The following is a 17665-nucleotide window of genomic DNA, read 5'->3' on the forward strand; positions in this document are numbered from 1 at the left end:
AATTAAGTGAGACTTTTCTCAAAGAAAGATGAAAAAAAAAAAAAAAAAAAAAAACTAAATATGTATATTAATAAAGAAATTAGAATGGCTATTGCCAAAAAGATAAGAAAACTAAAGATCCTTGAAAGTAGACTAGAAGCAAGAAAAGAGTTGATAAGAATGAAGAAGGCTTCACTCTTGCTTCTATATATACTATCTACCTAAGAGCTATGTAGCAACATTCTAAAGTACCTCCAAAAATGTGTTGACTTTGCACAACATGTATGTTAACTTGCAAGTCAAGTTTTCTATGTGGGCGCCAGATAGTTAGCTTGTTCCACAAGCTATCAATATGTGTGTCACGTGGTTAATTTGTTGACCAATTTTCTAACCTACTAATTAAATATAAACACATATAAAGTCAAAGTAGCATCTATGAAGCTTCTACAAAGCTTTTCTAGAAGATATTATGAAATTTATCTACTTTTACTTACTTCTCCTTATTCATATCACCTAGATAACAATTACAATAAATATATGTCCGTAACATTAACCCCCCTTCTAGAGACGAGTTCCACAAGGAGCGGTGATCATATGTCGAGGAAGTCTAAGATGCAATAAATTATATTTATCACATACTCTATTCTTTGTTCTCTTTGAAAATGATTGATAGGGCATCTCAACCATCAATAGTATTCTATACCAGGGTGAGAAGACCACCAAGTTATTAGATCGTTGTTGAGGCGTTAATGACTTCTTTCAAATAAAATATTTAAAACACCATCAAGAGTTGTTTCTACCTCTAATAAAATCACTAAACATCGAGAGTCCCTTCGAAGGTTGTGATATCAAACACGTTATATCTCACCATTTATTCAAGGAAAAACATGTCATTCTTGAGGATCTTCATCTCAATTGCATTGTCTTGAAGGTTGTGACAATCAAAATGTCTCGTCCGATATGTCAGCAAACGAAGGCTCTCCAGTCAAATCCGCTTGTTGTTGGTTCTCTATCTCCTCAGCATCACAACTACAAAGAAACTACATACAAGGATTGAAAATAGAATGTTATCTTACTTAAATCTTGTTTCTTTTATAAGAAAGGTTTTCATCTTGACTTTAATGGATGTCATTGATGAAAATATTTCACTATCTTTTCTATAATTGGAAGATTCTTTACTGGCTCCCATATACATTCACTAATATCATATTTGTGCCAATGGACAAGATATTCTAATTTATTTTGGCGCCGCCTTGAATTTAGGACATCTTCCACTTCGAACACTTCATTATTATCTACTTCTATAAGAGGAGGTGGAGCTTGTCTTCTTTTTGATATGTCTACTATCTTGTATGATTCAAAAAGAAACATGTGGAATACTGGATGGATTTTCATTGACTTCGGTAGGTACAAATAATACGCAACTGAATTGATTTGTGCAGTAATAGAAAATGGTCCAAGCCTTTCATAGTTCAACTTATCACAAGGACAAGTGGTCTTGATATTGCGACGAAGTAACCATACCTTATCACCCATGTAGAATGGTGGTTGTTCTTTTCGATAGACATCCACATTTACCTTTTGTTGTTCTTGAGCTTCTTTTAATTGTGCCTTCATTGCTGCATGTAGCTCTGACAAATGATTTACTAAATCTTTTGCAACAAGATTATCAACTTTTGAAAAGTCAAAAGTATCAAGTTGTGGATGATAACCATAATTAGCAAAGAAAGATGTTTGTTTTGTAGAAAAATGTATTGTGTTATTATAAAAAAACTTTGCCAATTACAAAAGAATTGTCCAATCATCTTGTTGGTAGTTAATCGTACATCTTAAATATTTTTCCAAAATTTTACTAACACTCTCTATTTGTCCATCAGTTTGAGGATAGAATGTCAAAGATAGTTTTATATCCACTTTTAGAATCTTGAAAAGAGTCTTCCAAAATCTTGATACAAACTGAGTTCTCCTATCTGATATAATATCCTTGGATAATCCATGATAGCGATAGACATTATTAAGAAAGAGCTTAGTTGTTTCTTCACTTGTGATTGATTTTGTACATGGTACAAAATGTGCTATCTTAGTAAAACGATCTATTGTCACGAACATAGAATTATAAGAACTTGAGATTGGAAGATCCATAATGAAATCCATAGAAACAGAAGACCATGGTTGTTTTGGAATGGATAATGGCTGAAGAAGTCCATGAGGTCGATGATGAAGAGGTTTTGATCTTAAGAAAATATCACAAGATTGTACAAAATCTTTGACTGCCTTCCTTATTTGAGGCCACAAAAAATCCTTGGATATTAGTTCGAAAGTTTTATTGTATCCAAAATGTCCTGTTGCTGAAAAGTCATGATAAGTTTGAAGAACACGTAATCGAGCTTCACCTTTTAGAACATATAGGCGTCGCTCAAAATATAGTAGATTCTTCTTGAATTCAAACTTAGAAGTAATATGAGTTTTTGAAGGATTTCACTAAATATCATGAATAAGAGGATCAGAAGACATATTTGATTGAACTTGCTTAATAAAAGTTCAATCAACAGTTAGTATTGATTTCATTGGTTGAAGATGAAGATGCTTTGGATTCAAGAGAATTGTCTATTGCTGATCAAAAGCAACATCTCCTTCTTTTGGTGAAAGGTGAAATCATCTAAAGAGTATATTTGACAAACTTTGTTGTTTCCTTGGTTGATAAGTGATCTTGAATTCGAATCTTGGCAAAGACATATTCCAACAAGCTTGGCGACGATTCAAAATACATACTGACATAAAATATTTAAAGTTCTTGAGATTTATATACATGGTGATTGGATTAGGAGCACCTTCTAGATAATGGTACCATTCTTGAAATAAATCCATGATTGCAAGAAGTTCTCTGTCATGGATCTTGTAGTTAATCTCAACTACTAAAAAAATTTTGGAATGAAAAGCTGCTAGGTGAAGTTTATCATTTGTTCTCATTTGTGATAATACGGCACTCAAAGAAAAGTCTAATATATGTGTTTCCATAAAAAATAGCTTAAAAAAATTGACACGATACAAGATTGAGGCAGAAATGAAGGCTGTCTTCAAAGCTTCAAATCTTACTTCCGCTTCTTGATTCCATTGAAGTTTGTCTTTACAAGTCAAACGTGTAAGAGGAGCTACAGCTTGAGAGAAGTCTTTGATGAAGATCCGATAGTAGTTGGCAAATTCCAAAAAGCATTGGATATCTCTTACCGTTTTTGAGATCTTCCAATCCATAATAGTTTGAACTTTTTTAGAATCCATCATAAGTCCATCATTTGAAATGATGTATTCTAAGAAGTCGACTTGAGTAGTGTGAAATACAGACTTTCCTAACTTAGTATAGAGTCTTGCATCTCTTAGTTTTTGTTACACACGACCAACTTGAAGTTCATATTCTTTTGTATTCTTAGAATAGATTAAGATGGCATCTAGGTAACAGACAACAAAATCATCTAAAAACTCCCGAAAGACATCATTCATTAGATGTTGGAATGCCGTTGGTGCATTTGTAAGTCCAAAAGGTATGATGTTGTATTCCAAATGTCCATACCTTATTCAAAACGGAGACTTCCATTTATCTCTTTCTTTGATGCGTACCAAATTCTATGTTCCTCGTAGATCTATTTTTGTATAGATCTTAGTTTGATGCAACTGATCAAGAACTCTAGATATCAAAGATAGCATGTAGCTGCTTTTGATAGTAATTTTATTGAGTCCTTGATAATCAACACACATCTGCAATGATCCATCTTTTTTCTTCACAAATAAAATTGGAGCTCTTGCTGGAGATTTGGAATGGCGTATGAAATTCTTAGCTAGATTCTCTTCAATATACTCCTTGACTTCAACCCACTCATTTTCAGATAAATTATAGATTGATCCAAATGGCGGTTGTGTTCCTTCTTGAAGGTCAATTGAGCAGTCATAGGAACAATGTTCTGGAAGAGTATCCGCATTTTTCTTCTCAAATACATCTTGAAAATCTTGATATTGGCTTGGAATGCCACTTGAAGTCTTTTCACTAGTAGAAATAAGTGTGGCATAAATGACACAAGGTGATCATTTTTTTGTACCATGCAAGAAAGCTCTTGCACCTACAAATATAGGTTTAATTATACTAGACTTATGACTTTCTACTTGATTAACTATACTCTTAGTTATACTTTTAGAAAATTCAAGACTACGAGAAGTCTAATGTATTTTAGGATTATATTTTTTTAGCCATGATAAACCTAAAATGATTAGATTAGACGGAGATCTAATGATATTAAATATTACAAAGCTACTATGATCATTAGTTGCTACTTCTATAGGAAGGATTTTATGAGTAACATCTCTTGAAGACAATAGATGACCATCTATAACTTCTACATGAACAGGTTAAGTTTTCTTCACTAAAAATATGCTATGTCTTTTAGTAAATTCTTCATCTAAGAAACATGTCAAGGCTCTTTAATCTAGCAAGGAAGAGGCTTTGTGATATTTAGGTCATAGAATAATATTTATTATAAAATATGGAGAGGATTTTGAGGAGAAGATAGGACCTTTACTAGACGTTGTACACGGTTCCAGCCGCACGGTCCCTATTGTAGCCAAACAAATTCATATTTTGACATGCTATCTTCTTTGATAGTTGTATTCCTCATTTTATGGTTATGTCGCTTCTTTGAGTAATATTGAGTAGTGTGCTTAGATTCTCCATAATATAAGCACAATCCTTCTTGACGATGATGAGTCTTTATTTACTCAATAAGAGGTTTGAAACATATAGCATCAATTTACATATCCTCTACTTCCGAATGTATGTATTAAAAAGATGTTGGTGTTACTATTGAATTATAGTAATGTTGAGGTCTACTTGTACGGTTCTCATATTGAAATTCAAAAAGATGATTGTCGTACTTCATAGCAAATTCAATTGTTTGACTCAATGTTTGAAAATCAGATAAGTTGAACATTAATTTTTTACCTCATATTATAATTTTTAGAAAAATTGGCTAACAAGTGCAACATCATCCCACTTGATATTAATTGCAAGTTGTCAAAATCGTAAAACATACAATATTACCAATGGATTATGTTGTTATAAAATACGGATCTTCTAGGTTGCAACACAAATTGCATCATGTTTTCCATACATGGATCAAAACTCCACTAAAAAAGCCTCCAGATTATCCAATATTAGATCTCATCATTCAAAAAAAGATGAAAATCATGATAATGTTGATTCTAAAAGAAGCGTACCAATGAATCTAACTTACGATCCTAAAGTTGGATAATTTTGGAATTGATGTTCAATCAAAAATTGTACTTGATTGATAAATCTTCTAAATTTTGATTTGGTACCATCAAACTTCTTGAGTAGGGTAATTTTTGGTTCTCTAATACGAGAAGCGTATTCTACCATAGGAGAAGGGACATGATTTGGTGCAGATATTGAAGTAGCTCCAATCATTTCTATATCTTCACTTTCTGCCAATCTTGTTGTTCCTTGTGATGGTAAATTGAGTTGATGCATCACAAGCATTAATTTCCTCAATTATTCTTGTATTTGTGCCATTGCACTCTTTATTTCAACAAGTTTTACGATGATAATACTTAAAAAAGAGAAGATGTCTAATATCGTTGAAGATAAATATAAAAGAGGACTTAAGAACAAAGAAAATACTAAGAACAATATCAGTTTGGAAGAGGATAATCCACAACTTTTAATATGCTTATGTCTTATCAAGAGAAAAGATAATATACTCTTAATCAAGATTAGATAAAGCTTTGATATCATAAGTGCACTCTTGTCAATCTGTCAAAGATAAAAACTTGATTAAAACAAATAAATAAGTGAAAAAGATGACAAAATAAAAATAACTAAATATGTATATTAAAAAAGAAATTGAAATGGCTATTGTCACTAGCCAAGAAAATTAGAGATCCTTGAAACTAGACTAGAAGCAAGAAAGGAGTTGACAAGAGTGAAGAAGGCTTCACTCTTGCCTCAATATATACTTATCTAAGAACCATGTGGCAACATTCTATAGGACCTCCAAAAATGTGTTGACTTTGTACAACATGTATGTTAACTTACAAGGTAAGTTTCCTATGTGGACGCCATATAGTTAGCTTGTTTTGCAAGCTACCAACATGTGTGGCACATGGTTAATTTGTTGACCAAGTTTCTAACCTACCAATCAAGTATAAACATATGTAAAGTCAAAGTAGCATCATGAAGCTTCTAGGAAGCTTTTCTTGAAGATATTATGAAAATAATCTATTTTTACTTACTTCTACCTATTCATATGACCTAGATAATAATTATAATAAATATATGTCTGTGACAGCAATTCACTTTGAATTTTAGACCATGTTAGATTTGCTATCACTGTCATAAAAATATCAAGATGTTGATAAAACCTTGTAATTATCATAGAATCTTAAAGTATTTCTATCATATGTCTTGCACTTCTAATATATGATGATGGAAGTAAGATCTTACATCCTAAATTATTTAATTCATGTCATCTTTCTTCATGCCCAATATTTTGATAAGTTACAATAGCATCCATTAATCCTTGGTATAAATTAGCACATAGATTTCTTTGATTGTAACATAGATATTGCAAACGTGATTGCTCAATTATTATCTATCTGTCAACCATAACTTCTTGTAATAGCTTTCTTCTACTCAAAATTGTGGAATATCTAGTAGGCCTTAAAAAAAGTCAATAAGAAAAATAATCCATTTATATAAGGTTGTTGCCTCTCTAATCCTCTCATCCAGCATCTTTTCTTTCTTCAACAATATCCATCACTACATTTTGTGCCCTTAGGTTAGGATGCCATCCAAAGGTTCCATGCAAAAAAAACAGAACATAATGAAAGGAGCAAATAAGCTAGATGAGCCTCATGAATCCTTTCTAATAATCCATTACTACATAGGTGAATAATAATATGAAGTGCATTATGCTCCAATCCGTCTCCAAGTAATATAATAGCAATTTATTCAAAAGTGGTGGAAAGATTATATTAGCGTCTATTGCTTTCATTCATAAAATGAAAAGGAATAATAAGATCTACTTCTACTACTCCTTCATTCTACACGTGAGATAGTATTTCATGTGCCTGTTTATATAATCCAATAAACGGATTAATTTTCTTCAAAACTTCTGCAATTTCCTATTTAGTTTGACTCAATAAACCACAATTATGTCTCATTCTTCTATCTTGTACAAATGATGCATTATGGATATACAACTGTGCATAAATCAGGTCGTTACCTTCTTCTGGTAACAACCCTCTCACTAAATGGCACAACTCTCCATTTATTCTAAAACTATATGGAGCATTTTCTTGAAGCATAGATTGATCAATATTTGCACCTAAGGACGTAGACACATGTGCAACATTGTATTAATGGATATTTTCTTAGAACTCCATTATTCTTGCATCTTGGTCTTCGAATAAGTGTCTCAAAAGCAAAGGCAAAGAATGTAGAGATGGTAGAGAAACTTTTCTTTGATGACAACATTGTCCAAATAATGGCAACTTTCTTGGCGACTGGGCTAAATGTTCATCAAACTAATGCAATGCGTTACAATGAGGACATAAAACATTCATCTTCCCTAGATTATGTATGGCTTCAGTACTTATAACTATTTCAGCTTTTCTTTGTACTCTCTCACATCCTCTACATTGTCGTTGAGCAATTGCTCTATGATTTATTATTAAAGCTGGACTATTCATAACAGCATGGATGGCTTCAGTACTTGTAACTATTTCAGCTATTCTTTGTGCCCTCTCATGTTTCCTACGTTGTTGATGAGCAATTGCTCTTTGATTCATTGTTAAAGTCGGATCATTCACAACTGCACGGGTTTCACTAGAGAATTGGAGTAAGCTTGGAATCATCTAAATTATACCTCTATAAAATTGTACCTCTATAAATTATACCTCTATATTTACTAAAAAAATATATTATTATTTATTTATATACACAAATAGATATATATATATATATATATACATATGAAGTTGAATATAAAAAATCTCATATAAGATGAAGAAATGAAATTCTTATAATTTAATTTTTGTATAGCAATTCTTGTTGTAGTTAAAAATACTTGTAAAATTCCAATAAAACTTTGTTGATCAAGAACCCATATTTATAATGAAGATATAATATGAAATATAATATAATAAAAAATTACAAATACAACTATAAAGATAAAATTTATTAAAATATTAAAATGACTTTATTTATTTGAAAATTCCTATATAAATCTGTGTTTAACAATAATATCCTAGCTTTTGTTATAGAAGAAAGAAAGATAATAGCCAAAGGATGTGAAATGCGTGTAGTGTAGAATCAAAAAAGTCAAGTAAAAAATTCTTCTATTTATGGTTTCTTTACTGAAGGCTTGCAAAAAGTTGTGATTCAAACTTTTTAGTCTTCATGCCTATACTTCAAAGGATTAAAAAATAATAATTGCTTGAATTTTCCTTCCAATCGGCTTTGCAATTCAATTATCCTTTCCATTACCAGCAGCTTGTCATTTGTAAAGTATAATTTTGGCATGAATTAAAAATAAATTTGACATAGCTAGAGTAAGTGAACTTTGATTTTCATAAAAATATTACAAATGAATTCATTTTCTTGCTTTAGAGCAAGATGGTCCAATAATGAAACTCAATGTTGATCATAATAAAATCAAAGAGTTTTTTTTTTTGTAATAAAATGAATTTAAGTAGAATAATAAATATTGATGCCTCCAAATGACCTACATGGCATTCCTGGATTAAACAGTTTCCAAATGGGCACCATTCATGTGAAGAATTATCTGAAGATTCACAAATCAAAATGAATCAAAATGAATCAAAATGAATAAGTACAATAATAAATATTTATTATTATATCATTTTATATCATTACTTACTTTTGTATTTAAATAGATATATGTATATATTTATACATATGAAGTTGAATATAAAAAATCTCATATTTTTTTCGTAGTAAAATGAATTCATAAAGTTAACTTTGATTGTCATAAAAATATTGCAAATGAATTCATTTGCTTGCTCTAGAACAAGATGGCCCAAAACTTAATTCTTTGTAAAATGATACTGATCATATACAATGGCTTCTTCTCATCATCTGATAAAACCTACAACTGAAGGCACGAACAAAATCAGTACCCATAAAACAAACTAATGTAAAAAATAAAAATAAAAAACTTAGAAACTTGCTCGACTTGTGTTTTACTTCCTCAGGTGTAATTGTGTTTTACCCAGGTGTGGCTTCTGCCTATGGCGGCTTACCTCCTGAGGTGTGCAGTGGACATCGCGGCAAGACTTAGAGCTGCACGACTTGTGTTTTACCTCCTCAGGTGTGGCTTCTGCCTACGGTGGCTTACCTCTTGAAGTATGCACTGGATTAGCTTCCAACACTGGGGCAAGAGCTAGAGCTGCACCCACTCCCAGCGGTACCAACATTCTGCATCCACTCCCAGCGTCACCAGCATTCTGCACCCACTCCCAGCGTCACCAGCATTCTGCACCCACTCCCAGCGGTACCAGCAAGCGATAAAATTCAAGCAATAAAATTCACTCGTAATAATCCAGTTCGTAAAATTCATCCAGTTCGCCTCAGTACTTTGCCATACGACCACACACAACATCCAGCCAACCAGCCAGTCGGACGCAGCAGCTCGATACCGTCGATCCACCTGCAACGCGTAGCTTACCTCCTATATATGCATATATGGATCGATTTTTCATATTGTCAATTTTTTATACCGTCGATCCACCTGCAACACGGCTTACCTCTTGAGGTGTGCACTGGATTAGCTGGAGCTGGCAAGAGCTGGAGCTGCACCTACTCCCAGCAGCACCAGCATTCAAGATCATCAAGCCATGGATCTTTCCCCGGCCTTTCTTCGAACTATCCAGTTTGCCTTAGTGCTTTGCCACACGACCACACACGACGACATCCAACCAACCAGCCAGCCGAACGCAGCAGCTCGATACTGTCGTGTAGAGCTCTCTACCCACCACCGAGATCATTGTGATGAATCCCTTGCATTCTCCACTCCTAGCGGCTCCCCACTCCCAGCGGCACCAGCATTCAGGATCATCAAGCCATGGATCTTTCCCCGGCCTTGCTCCGATCCATCCAGTTCGCCTCAGTGCTTTGCCACACAACCACACACGACGACGTCCAGCCAACCAGCCACCTGAACGCAGTAGCTCAATACCGTTGTATAAAGCTCTCTACTCATCTGCAACGCGTAGCGACTACCACCTGCTCTTCCATTCACTCGAGAAGAAGAATGCAGAAGAATGCTCTGAGTACAGGAGGCGGCACACGGAACGTATTGACACAACACGTTATCCCGAAATAGCAAGTTATTAGTTCTGTTAAGGTCTTGTTTTCTCCACATAAAGTGAAGTTTTTTTGATGAAAACGAAATGAGAGCATGCGGTGAAGGAGAGCCACCACTTGTCTCCTCGCACCTGTCTAGTTGAGCGATCTTAATATATATTTATATATATATATATATATATATAAGTTCAAATTTGAGCACATTATTTTTATTTCCATGAGAAAAACATTTAAAATTATACATTTTAATAAATAACTAGCACTTTATAATATAATTACAACATAATCTATTTCTAATTTATTAAAAATTTATAGCTCATATTATGTCCAAGAGAAACATCATTTGCACCAGAGAAAATATATCCATCATTCAACTCTAAACGAATACTATGAAGTTTTTCTTTTTGTTTATTTATCTAATATTTTATTATTTATAACTCTATGTTTTGAATACTCCTTCAACAGTGCAAGTTGTATAAGAATTACAATATTAAAAACAACGAATGCAGTATCATGGATTCTGTGACGTAAATTAAATCTGTCACATCAAATCCTTGTTCATTTTTATTTTGATTTTAGAAGTATTCCTGATTAGACTATTTTTTACCCATTTCTCATTCCTAAATTTATTTCTATTTCTTTTACTACTTCAATCTTCCAATTCAATATTTAAAATAAAATGCATTTGAATCATAGTTATGCACACAAAATTCAATCTGAGTTTTTTTAAAAAATAAAACACTTTTTCGTTAAGGTACTTTTTTTTTATGTATTTATTGTTGGCTTTGTGTAGCATGGTTTAATTTAATGAAATAATGAAACAAAATGAAATAAAATAAAATTCTCATTATTGAAGAAGGTCCCTTATGTACCCACCTAATAATATAGACATATAACCCCCTAATATTAGACATTTGAAAAAGAACAGAAGTTGCAATGAACTTCAGGTGTGAACAGGTCTATGGAGGTTTAGGGTTTAGGGTTTAGCACTTAGGGTTTGTGGCCTTGTCTCCGAGGGCACAAGGCTCTGTTTCAGCACCACCTACATCGGTATCTTCGGTGAATTTCTGAAGCTGTTAACTTCTGTTGGATTTCTGGACACCTTACGAAGCTCACTTGAAATCACAAAAGAGGTAATGCAGCGTTGCTATACCTTTCTTCATAATTTTACTGATTCGTTTTCCAGGATGAAGATATTGCATCTGGTTTATCTGCTAGACTTCGCTAACTACACGAAGAGAACGGAGTTGCGTTGTTTCTAGGGGAAGTTTAGACACCAGGTTATCTACACACGAGGTTTTGGCTTTTTAATTCATGAAATGCGTTGGCGGTTGCCGTTTTTTTTTCTTCTGTAATTAGGGCTGTCAGAGTCAGTGGAGGTGATGATTTTGGATTGGGTGTATCCTCTTAGGTCTCAAAACGTTTTTGCGTTTTGTTGTTTGTTCAAGGAATAAGATATGTTTTTTTGCTCTCGGGCAAATGTAGGTGGCCAAGGTCACAGGACACACAAGGAGGGTGAGTACTGAACGTAGGAGGGAGTAGAGATGGCGAAAGGAGACGATGCTTTGGCGAAGAAGAAGAATAAGGCCATTCGTAAGCGCAACCGAAGAGCTGGAGCTAACACGACTGAGGCTATTGAGGGAGTCCAGTCTCACAAACGCCGTCGGAAAGCCGGGACTCGTCGAGTGTGTGAGGTACCTACACGCTTTTCATCCCATTGCGGTTTAAACATAGAATTACGTTCCTCGTGTTAATTAATTTTATTATTATTATTATTGTTATTGCTTGATGTGGATGGATTTATTGCACTTTAACCATGGTATTGGTGTTTTGTAATAGAAGAGAATTGAGCCGCGCGATTATTTTTTGACTAGTAGACGTCGGTTTTCTTGGTCCCGTAATTGGCCGAAACCACAAGTTTTTGAGCTTAGAAATGCACTAGATCTTTGGGAAAACTTGGAAGAATTGTTATCTCAAACGAGTTCTTCGTTGCCATGAACAACATGACTATTTGTTTGGTCTTCAAGAATCCTCAAAGTTAAAACTATTATTTGGTCCCTACCGCAATTCTTCGTGTGCCCAAGTTGTTATCTCGAAACCTAGACTGCATGTTATCTTATATCCCATGTATTGAATTAGAAATTTTTGTGGAGTCACATTTTTAAACCAGAAAAAACTCAGTTGAAGCTCGTCACGTCTAAGATTTTGCATGTGTTTATCTGCAGTCAATGTGCTACTCACTCCCCACGCCAGACGACCCATTTTTGGATAGGAAGATACACCGTAAGAATCATGACTCCTTTCAGACAAATGGTTCTGCCAATTGGAAAGTTGAGGAACGAAGAAGCGATACTGAACGTAAACACGAGAAATCCACAGAGAACGTGATGTCGCGGAGTACTGATGTTGTCAAACCCGAAAAAGTTCAAGCCAATGGCTCTCGTAAGGAAGACATTAATAAGTTCACTTCAGCACCATTGAAGAAAGTTGTTTGGGATCCAAACTGTGATCGCAAATCATCGGAACCAAAAGCCGGGATCAGTGATGCATTGTGTACAGCTAATAATGCCTTTCAGTTGGCAGTTTCCGCCCTTTTTGAAGACAGATATTCTGAAGGAAGTTCCTCAAAGCCGCGTGCAGCTGCAGCTACCAACTTCGAGCAACAATGGTGGCAAGCATGTGCACAAGGAGTAGACGTACTTGGAACTGGTTGTGGCACTCCTTGCATCAAAGCGTACACAGTTGGGGCTGCTCCTCATGTTGCTGTTCAAAAGAAGGTTTCTGGGTTGGCGCAGGGTCCATTTGCTTTAATATTAGTGAAGTCAAAGGACCAAGCTCAGTCTGTGAGTCTCTTAATCATGATCCGTCTTTGGGTCCCGTTTGTATCTTCTAATAAGCTTTCAGGTTATTAGAGTTAAATGCAATCGTTTACTTTTTTAGGAGACTTCCTACAATGTTTTTAGAATGTTATAGGTGTTCAGTTGTGACCGTATCGATTGAATGTCTTTCTATTATAGACAGATTTGTGTTCAATTTATACGCTATGTCATTTATTTTTCCTTATCTCTTTGTTTGCAGGTGCGCCAGATTTGCAAACTTCTGAAGAAGGTTTTAAACATTCACACAGTTAGTTTGCACTCTGAGAAATCCATCGAGCTCCAAGTTAATGGGTAGGTCAACTTATCATATCATCTATTCTTTTTAATGAAGTATTGATTGAAACGGAATTATGATTCTGCAGATTTCTATTCAGTTTTTTCTTTTTTTCTTTTTTCTTTTTTTCTCCTTTAAATTACCTGTCAGGATTGGTGTGTGAGAGGGTGACAGAGCTCTTAGTTACTTGGGCTGGAGAGTGCAGGATGTGACCAATCATGAGATTCATACCTTGGGTTTTGGGAATCAGGCTCGCTATGCAGACACCAGGAATCGTAGTAGCAACGCCTGACCGTCTTTGTCAGCTGCTCACCCTCAGCGTTTTCAGCCTTTCGTCAGTTTCATATGTGGTACGTGGAATATGTCTTGTTCTTTTTGATTGTCAACTCTGTTTGTGTTCTTGAACGGAAATGAGTTATTACCAATTTAAGTAAGAATAGGTGCTTCAAAATATATTATTGCACAGGATGGTGAGCGCTTGCCCTCACCTATTGTGTAATTTCCTCTTCGAATTTTCTGGTAAAGTCGTTGTACGTACATTCTGCCATTGTCCGTCTCTTCTGAGAGTTTCCTTACTTCTTGAAAACCAGTGCACATGGGTTGACTGGTCGTCCCCACTGTCGTCAATGTCAATACACCGGGATACTTATTTCAGAATAATATTCATGTCTCAGGTCGTGGATAGCTTAGATGACCTTATCAATGAAGGCTATAGAGAACAACTGGATAACATCAAGCAACAACTCCAGAAGGGCGTACAAGTTGGCGTTATCAGTAAAACGTTCTCGGCGGATGTGGTTAGTGCCGCTGGAAATTGGCTTCAACACCCTGTTGCCAGAGCTGTATTAGACAAAAATGTGCCAGCTAGCAGCGCTTGTATTTTACAGTCAGTCTCTGTTACTACGACGGAGGAGTCGAAGTTAACTAAGGTAATACTCACGTCATGGACTGAATGTTATTGTATTAATATCTATGTCATTAGTCTTGGACAATCTCAAGTGATTTAGGAAACTAGAGGTTACTTTGCCAGCCATCACTATAGGAGCATCTCCGTCATCACAATGTGGACAAATTTTCACATCATGTATCCTCTCAAACAAGGATATCAACAATTCTTTTCTTTTACTGTGAATTTTGTTGTGAACTTGATTTGTAGCATACTTATCTATTCTTGATTTGGACATCCCCGTTCATTAAATGTCTGTTTTAGTAACGTTGATCGTCTCCTAGTAATCCCAAACGCTCAGATCTAAATGAGAAAGTAGTGCTACGCTTCTATGAATTTAATCTCATCTATGCCATTTTATTGATCCAGTTCAACAAGATTCTTGAGCAGATACGAAAGAATCTAGAGGATAACCACATCCTAGGAAGTGTGTTAATTCTTATAAAGGGCAGTGAACAGTTTCCAGTTTTGAAGGAGTTGCTTTTAAAACACAAGTTGACCCCGCATTTTATCAACGAATCTGCTGGTGTACCAAGGTAAAAATACTTCTCTCTTGTTAATTTTTTAATCACCTGATCGTTTTTGCGACCCTTTCCTCAGAAATTTAGTTAATTTCACCGGTAAAATTCAGATGAAACATGGTCTGAAGTGGTTTGCACTTGATGCTTTCAGAGCCGATGTGGCTCTCTTGGGTGATAGCATTCCTTTCTATTTTCTCTCTTGAAGTTTGTACAAGCAAGATGCATCTTTGTTCTATACAGTGTTTCCTGTGAATGTTTCAATATGTAGATTTCGTTCGCATTTTTTTCCTTAAAATCATGCTTAACAGGAGGAATGGTTTCAATCTCTATTGTAGGAGTCATCAGGAGAGGGTCCAATTAAGTCTCGCCTTCTAAGTTCGATTGGCTCCTTATTTTCTCTTCAGCACCATGATATTTATTAATAACAAGGTGTCACGATTTTCGTGATGACAGGAAACAAAAACGGAGTATAATGGTTGCAAAATTTGATGATAAAATTGAGCCATCAGTGCTGTCAAAAGTAGAAGTGGCCATTAATTACGATTTTAGTTGGCCCATACATCATTACACACAAATTTTGACCGGGATGGCGCGGAGTAGTGTGAAGGGCAGGATTGAGACATTGTGCAGTGGAGCGGCTGCATTACATGCTGATAGTTTGGTGGAAATATTGGAGACCTGTGGGCAGTCGGTGCCCAGGCCTTTGCTTCTACTCGCTCAAGCAGCCGCCCTCTTACGTAAATGACGTGTACTATAGACCCAATTTTCGAAGTTGTTTGGATGATTTTTTTCAGGTTTATACATCCTGAAGCGAGTTTAATGATTGTCACATCTTAAAATTTGTGATCAAGGGTTTTGAGAAAGAGTAATTATAATCTAACCCATCTCTATCAGCAAATACAGATTTCTTGACTCTCTTGTATTTCGTTGTCCTTCGTCTTGACTACGTCCATCCTGCAAGTAGAGTATTGGTGAAAACTCGAGTGAGATTGTTTGACTACCAGCTCATTTTGCTTATGGAACACGGAGGATACGGCTAATGTTCTGTTTACTTAGCTCAGGTTCTTTGTGAAACTCAACTGGGGCAGTAGGCTTAGATTTCACAGGAATCCGAACTCGACATTGGAGAAACTGCCACTTTCAGCATTCGACGGATTGAATGCTTGAACTGAAAAGATCCTTGAATGGATCAACCCAACCTCCTATCAATTTGAGAATGGATGGACTCTTGAAACCACAGACGCTGTCTTTACATCCATTTGGATTGCTTGGATATGTGCTTCCCAAGTTGTGAAGGAGAACTACACTTTTATTGACTGCAGTTGGGACGCCAATGATATACGTGCATGGTAAAACAGCCTGATTGGTGGTATCTGGATTCTTGAAGACGACAAAGCCTCGAACGAAATTAGTATACTGTGTGTGGGGACTCTATCGTTGTACTGTGGAAGTCGCTGTTGAGCAACTCTAAATCCTCAACTTAGGACCACCGAGATGGGTCTGCTCATGGGTGTAGTGAACCATTAAACTTCAGTTCATTAGCCTGAATATGTCCGTCACCCTCGCATGCTTCTGGAAGGTTGCTTACTTGTCAACAAAAGTTCTTTGGCGTATCAGAATTTGTCGGTTGGGTGGGGCCTCTACCAACTGTCCATGACACGGTCATTTGCCTCGTCCAGATTTTGGGAATTGTTGTCCTGAACCCTTTGATAATGGTTTTAACTAGAAAAGAGAAATAACATGCAGATCGTCTTGGTTTGCATTATAATGAAACCGTTAAAAGGCTTGTTGTGCATTATAATGAAACCGTTGTACATTTGAGGCTTCTAAGACCTACAAAGTCCAGATGTGTTGTGCGGGAATTGGGAGGATTGTATACACTAGTTGTGGAATGTGACATGTATTTTTGAATTGATTGTAGGATTAATAGGTTAATAAGGTAGGTTGATAATATATAAAAGACGCTAAATTTTGCATCGTTTTTGTAGGTATTTATTAAAATTTAGTATTGTGTGAAATAACTATCTTGTTCAATTTAGATATACAATAGTGGAAATTTTTGTGAAATGATTTTAAAGTTAGTTTTTGCATCAGTACTGAGCTATTTAAGAGGTTAAACATATGATTGTATGTAGAATAAAATTAACAGAAATATTCTACTTTGATGATTTTTAAAGAGTAAAGAGGTCTTTATATCAAGGAGACAAGGTGAAAGGGTGCAACTTTTAAGCCCTTTTAATTTGCTGAAACTAAATAAATCTCTAGATTTTGGTCAATCTAAAAATTTTAAAATTATGGTTTTTCAAATTTTCTCGAAAGTATAAAGACTCTCTAAATGAACTATTATCTAAGGTAGAAACACTAACAATATCAAAGATAATTAAAAGTAAAGAAATTTACAATTGGAGTGTTAGTCTAATACACAAATATTATTAAAAATAACTGAATGTGCATTGATCAAAGCATGTTTATACAGTGAATAAGAAAAGTCCTGCAATACCCAAATTTTCATTTTTGGTTTTAAACAAGTGTGTAAACTTTTATATAAATGGATTGTTATTACATTAATTTATAAGATTTTAAAACAATAAACTACATCATTTTTAAAAGTATGATCAACAAGTTTAGCATATTGCTCCCAGCACATAATTTGCATGGTTAAAGTTTCCAGATGAA

The 17665-nt window shown here is 35.0% G+C and overlaps 1 protein-coding gene and 1 long non-coding RNA gene across 3 annotated transcripts; one reads left to right on the forward strand and one right to left on the reverse strand.

Annotated features, from left to right (window-relative positions):
- Window positions 1-9012: 9012 nt before the first annotated feature.
- On the reverse strand, window positions 9013-10317 carry LOC149989922 (uncharacterized). 2 transcript variants are annotated; one of them, XR_016504392.1, is made up of 3 exons: window positions 9811-10317; window positions 9402-9510; window positions 9013-9158 (listed from the first exon to the last, which is right to left on the reverse strand). It is a non-coding gene; the product is annotated as an uncharacterized LOC149989922 (long non-coding RNA). The 2 variants fall into 2 exon arrangements; XR_016504396.1 differs by having other exon boundaries at window positions 9013-9539.
- A 1059-nt stretch (window positions 10318-11376) lies between these two features.
- Window positions 11377-15911, forward strand: LOC112272726 (DEAD-box ATP-dependent RNA helicase 20). The gene is made up of 8 exons (XM_024500823.3): window positions 11377-11502; window positions 11855-12063; window positions 12595-13212; window positions 13448-13539; window positions 13773-13872; window positions 14197-14451; window positions 14838-15004; window positions 15443-15911. Exons 2-8 carry the CDS (start codon window positions 11914-11916, stop codon window positions 15732-15734), a joined length of 1674 nt encoding a protein of 557 aa, XP_024356591.1. The 5' UTR covers window positions 11377-11502; window positions 11855-11913; the 3' UTR covers window positions 15735-15911.
- The last annotated feature ends 1754 nt before the right edge of the window (window positions 15912-17665 follow it).

The sequence above is a fragment of the Physcomitrium patens genome, chromosome 1 (assembly GCF_059467195.1).
Source record: "Physcomitrium patens ecotype Gransden chromosome 1, ASM5946719v1, whole genome shotgun sequence".
Taxonomy (NCBI): domain Eukaryota; kingdom Viridiplantae; phylum Streptophyta; class Bryopsida; order Funariales; family Funariaceae; genus Physcomitrium; species Physcomitrium patens.

Bases quoted from the DNA above. Each gene is read 5' to 3' on its own strand.
- LOC112272726 (XM_024500823.3), top strand. From the start codon at position 11,914: ATGGCGAAAGGAGACGATGCTTTGGCGAAGAAGAAGAATAAGGCCATT. The intron at 12,064-12,594 runs GTACCTACACGC...GTTTATCTGCAG, and splicing joins GGACTCGTCGAGTGTGTGAG to TCAATGTGCTACTCACTCCC. The intron at 13,213-13,447 runs GTGAGTCTCTTA...CTTTGTTTGCAG, and splicing joins CAAAGGACCAAGCTCAGTCT to GTGCGCCAGATTTGCAAACT.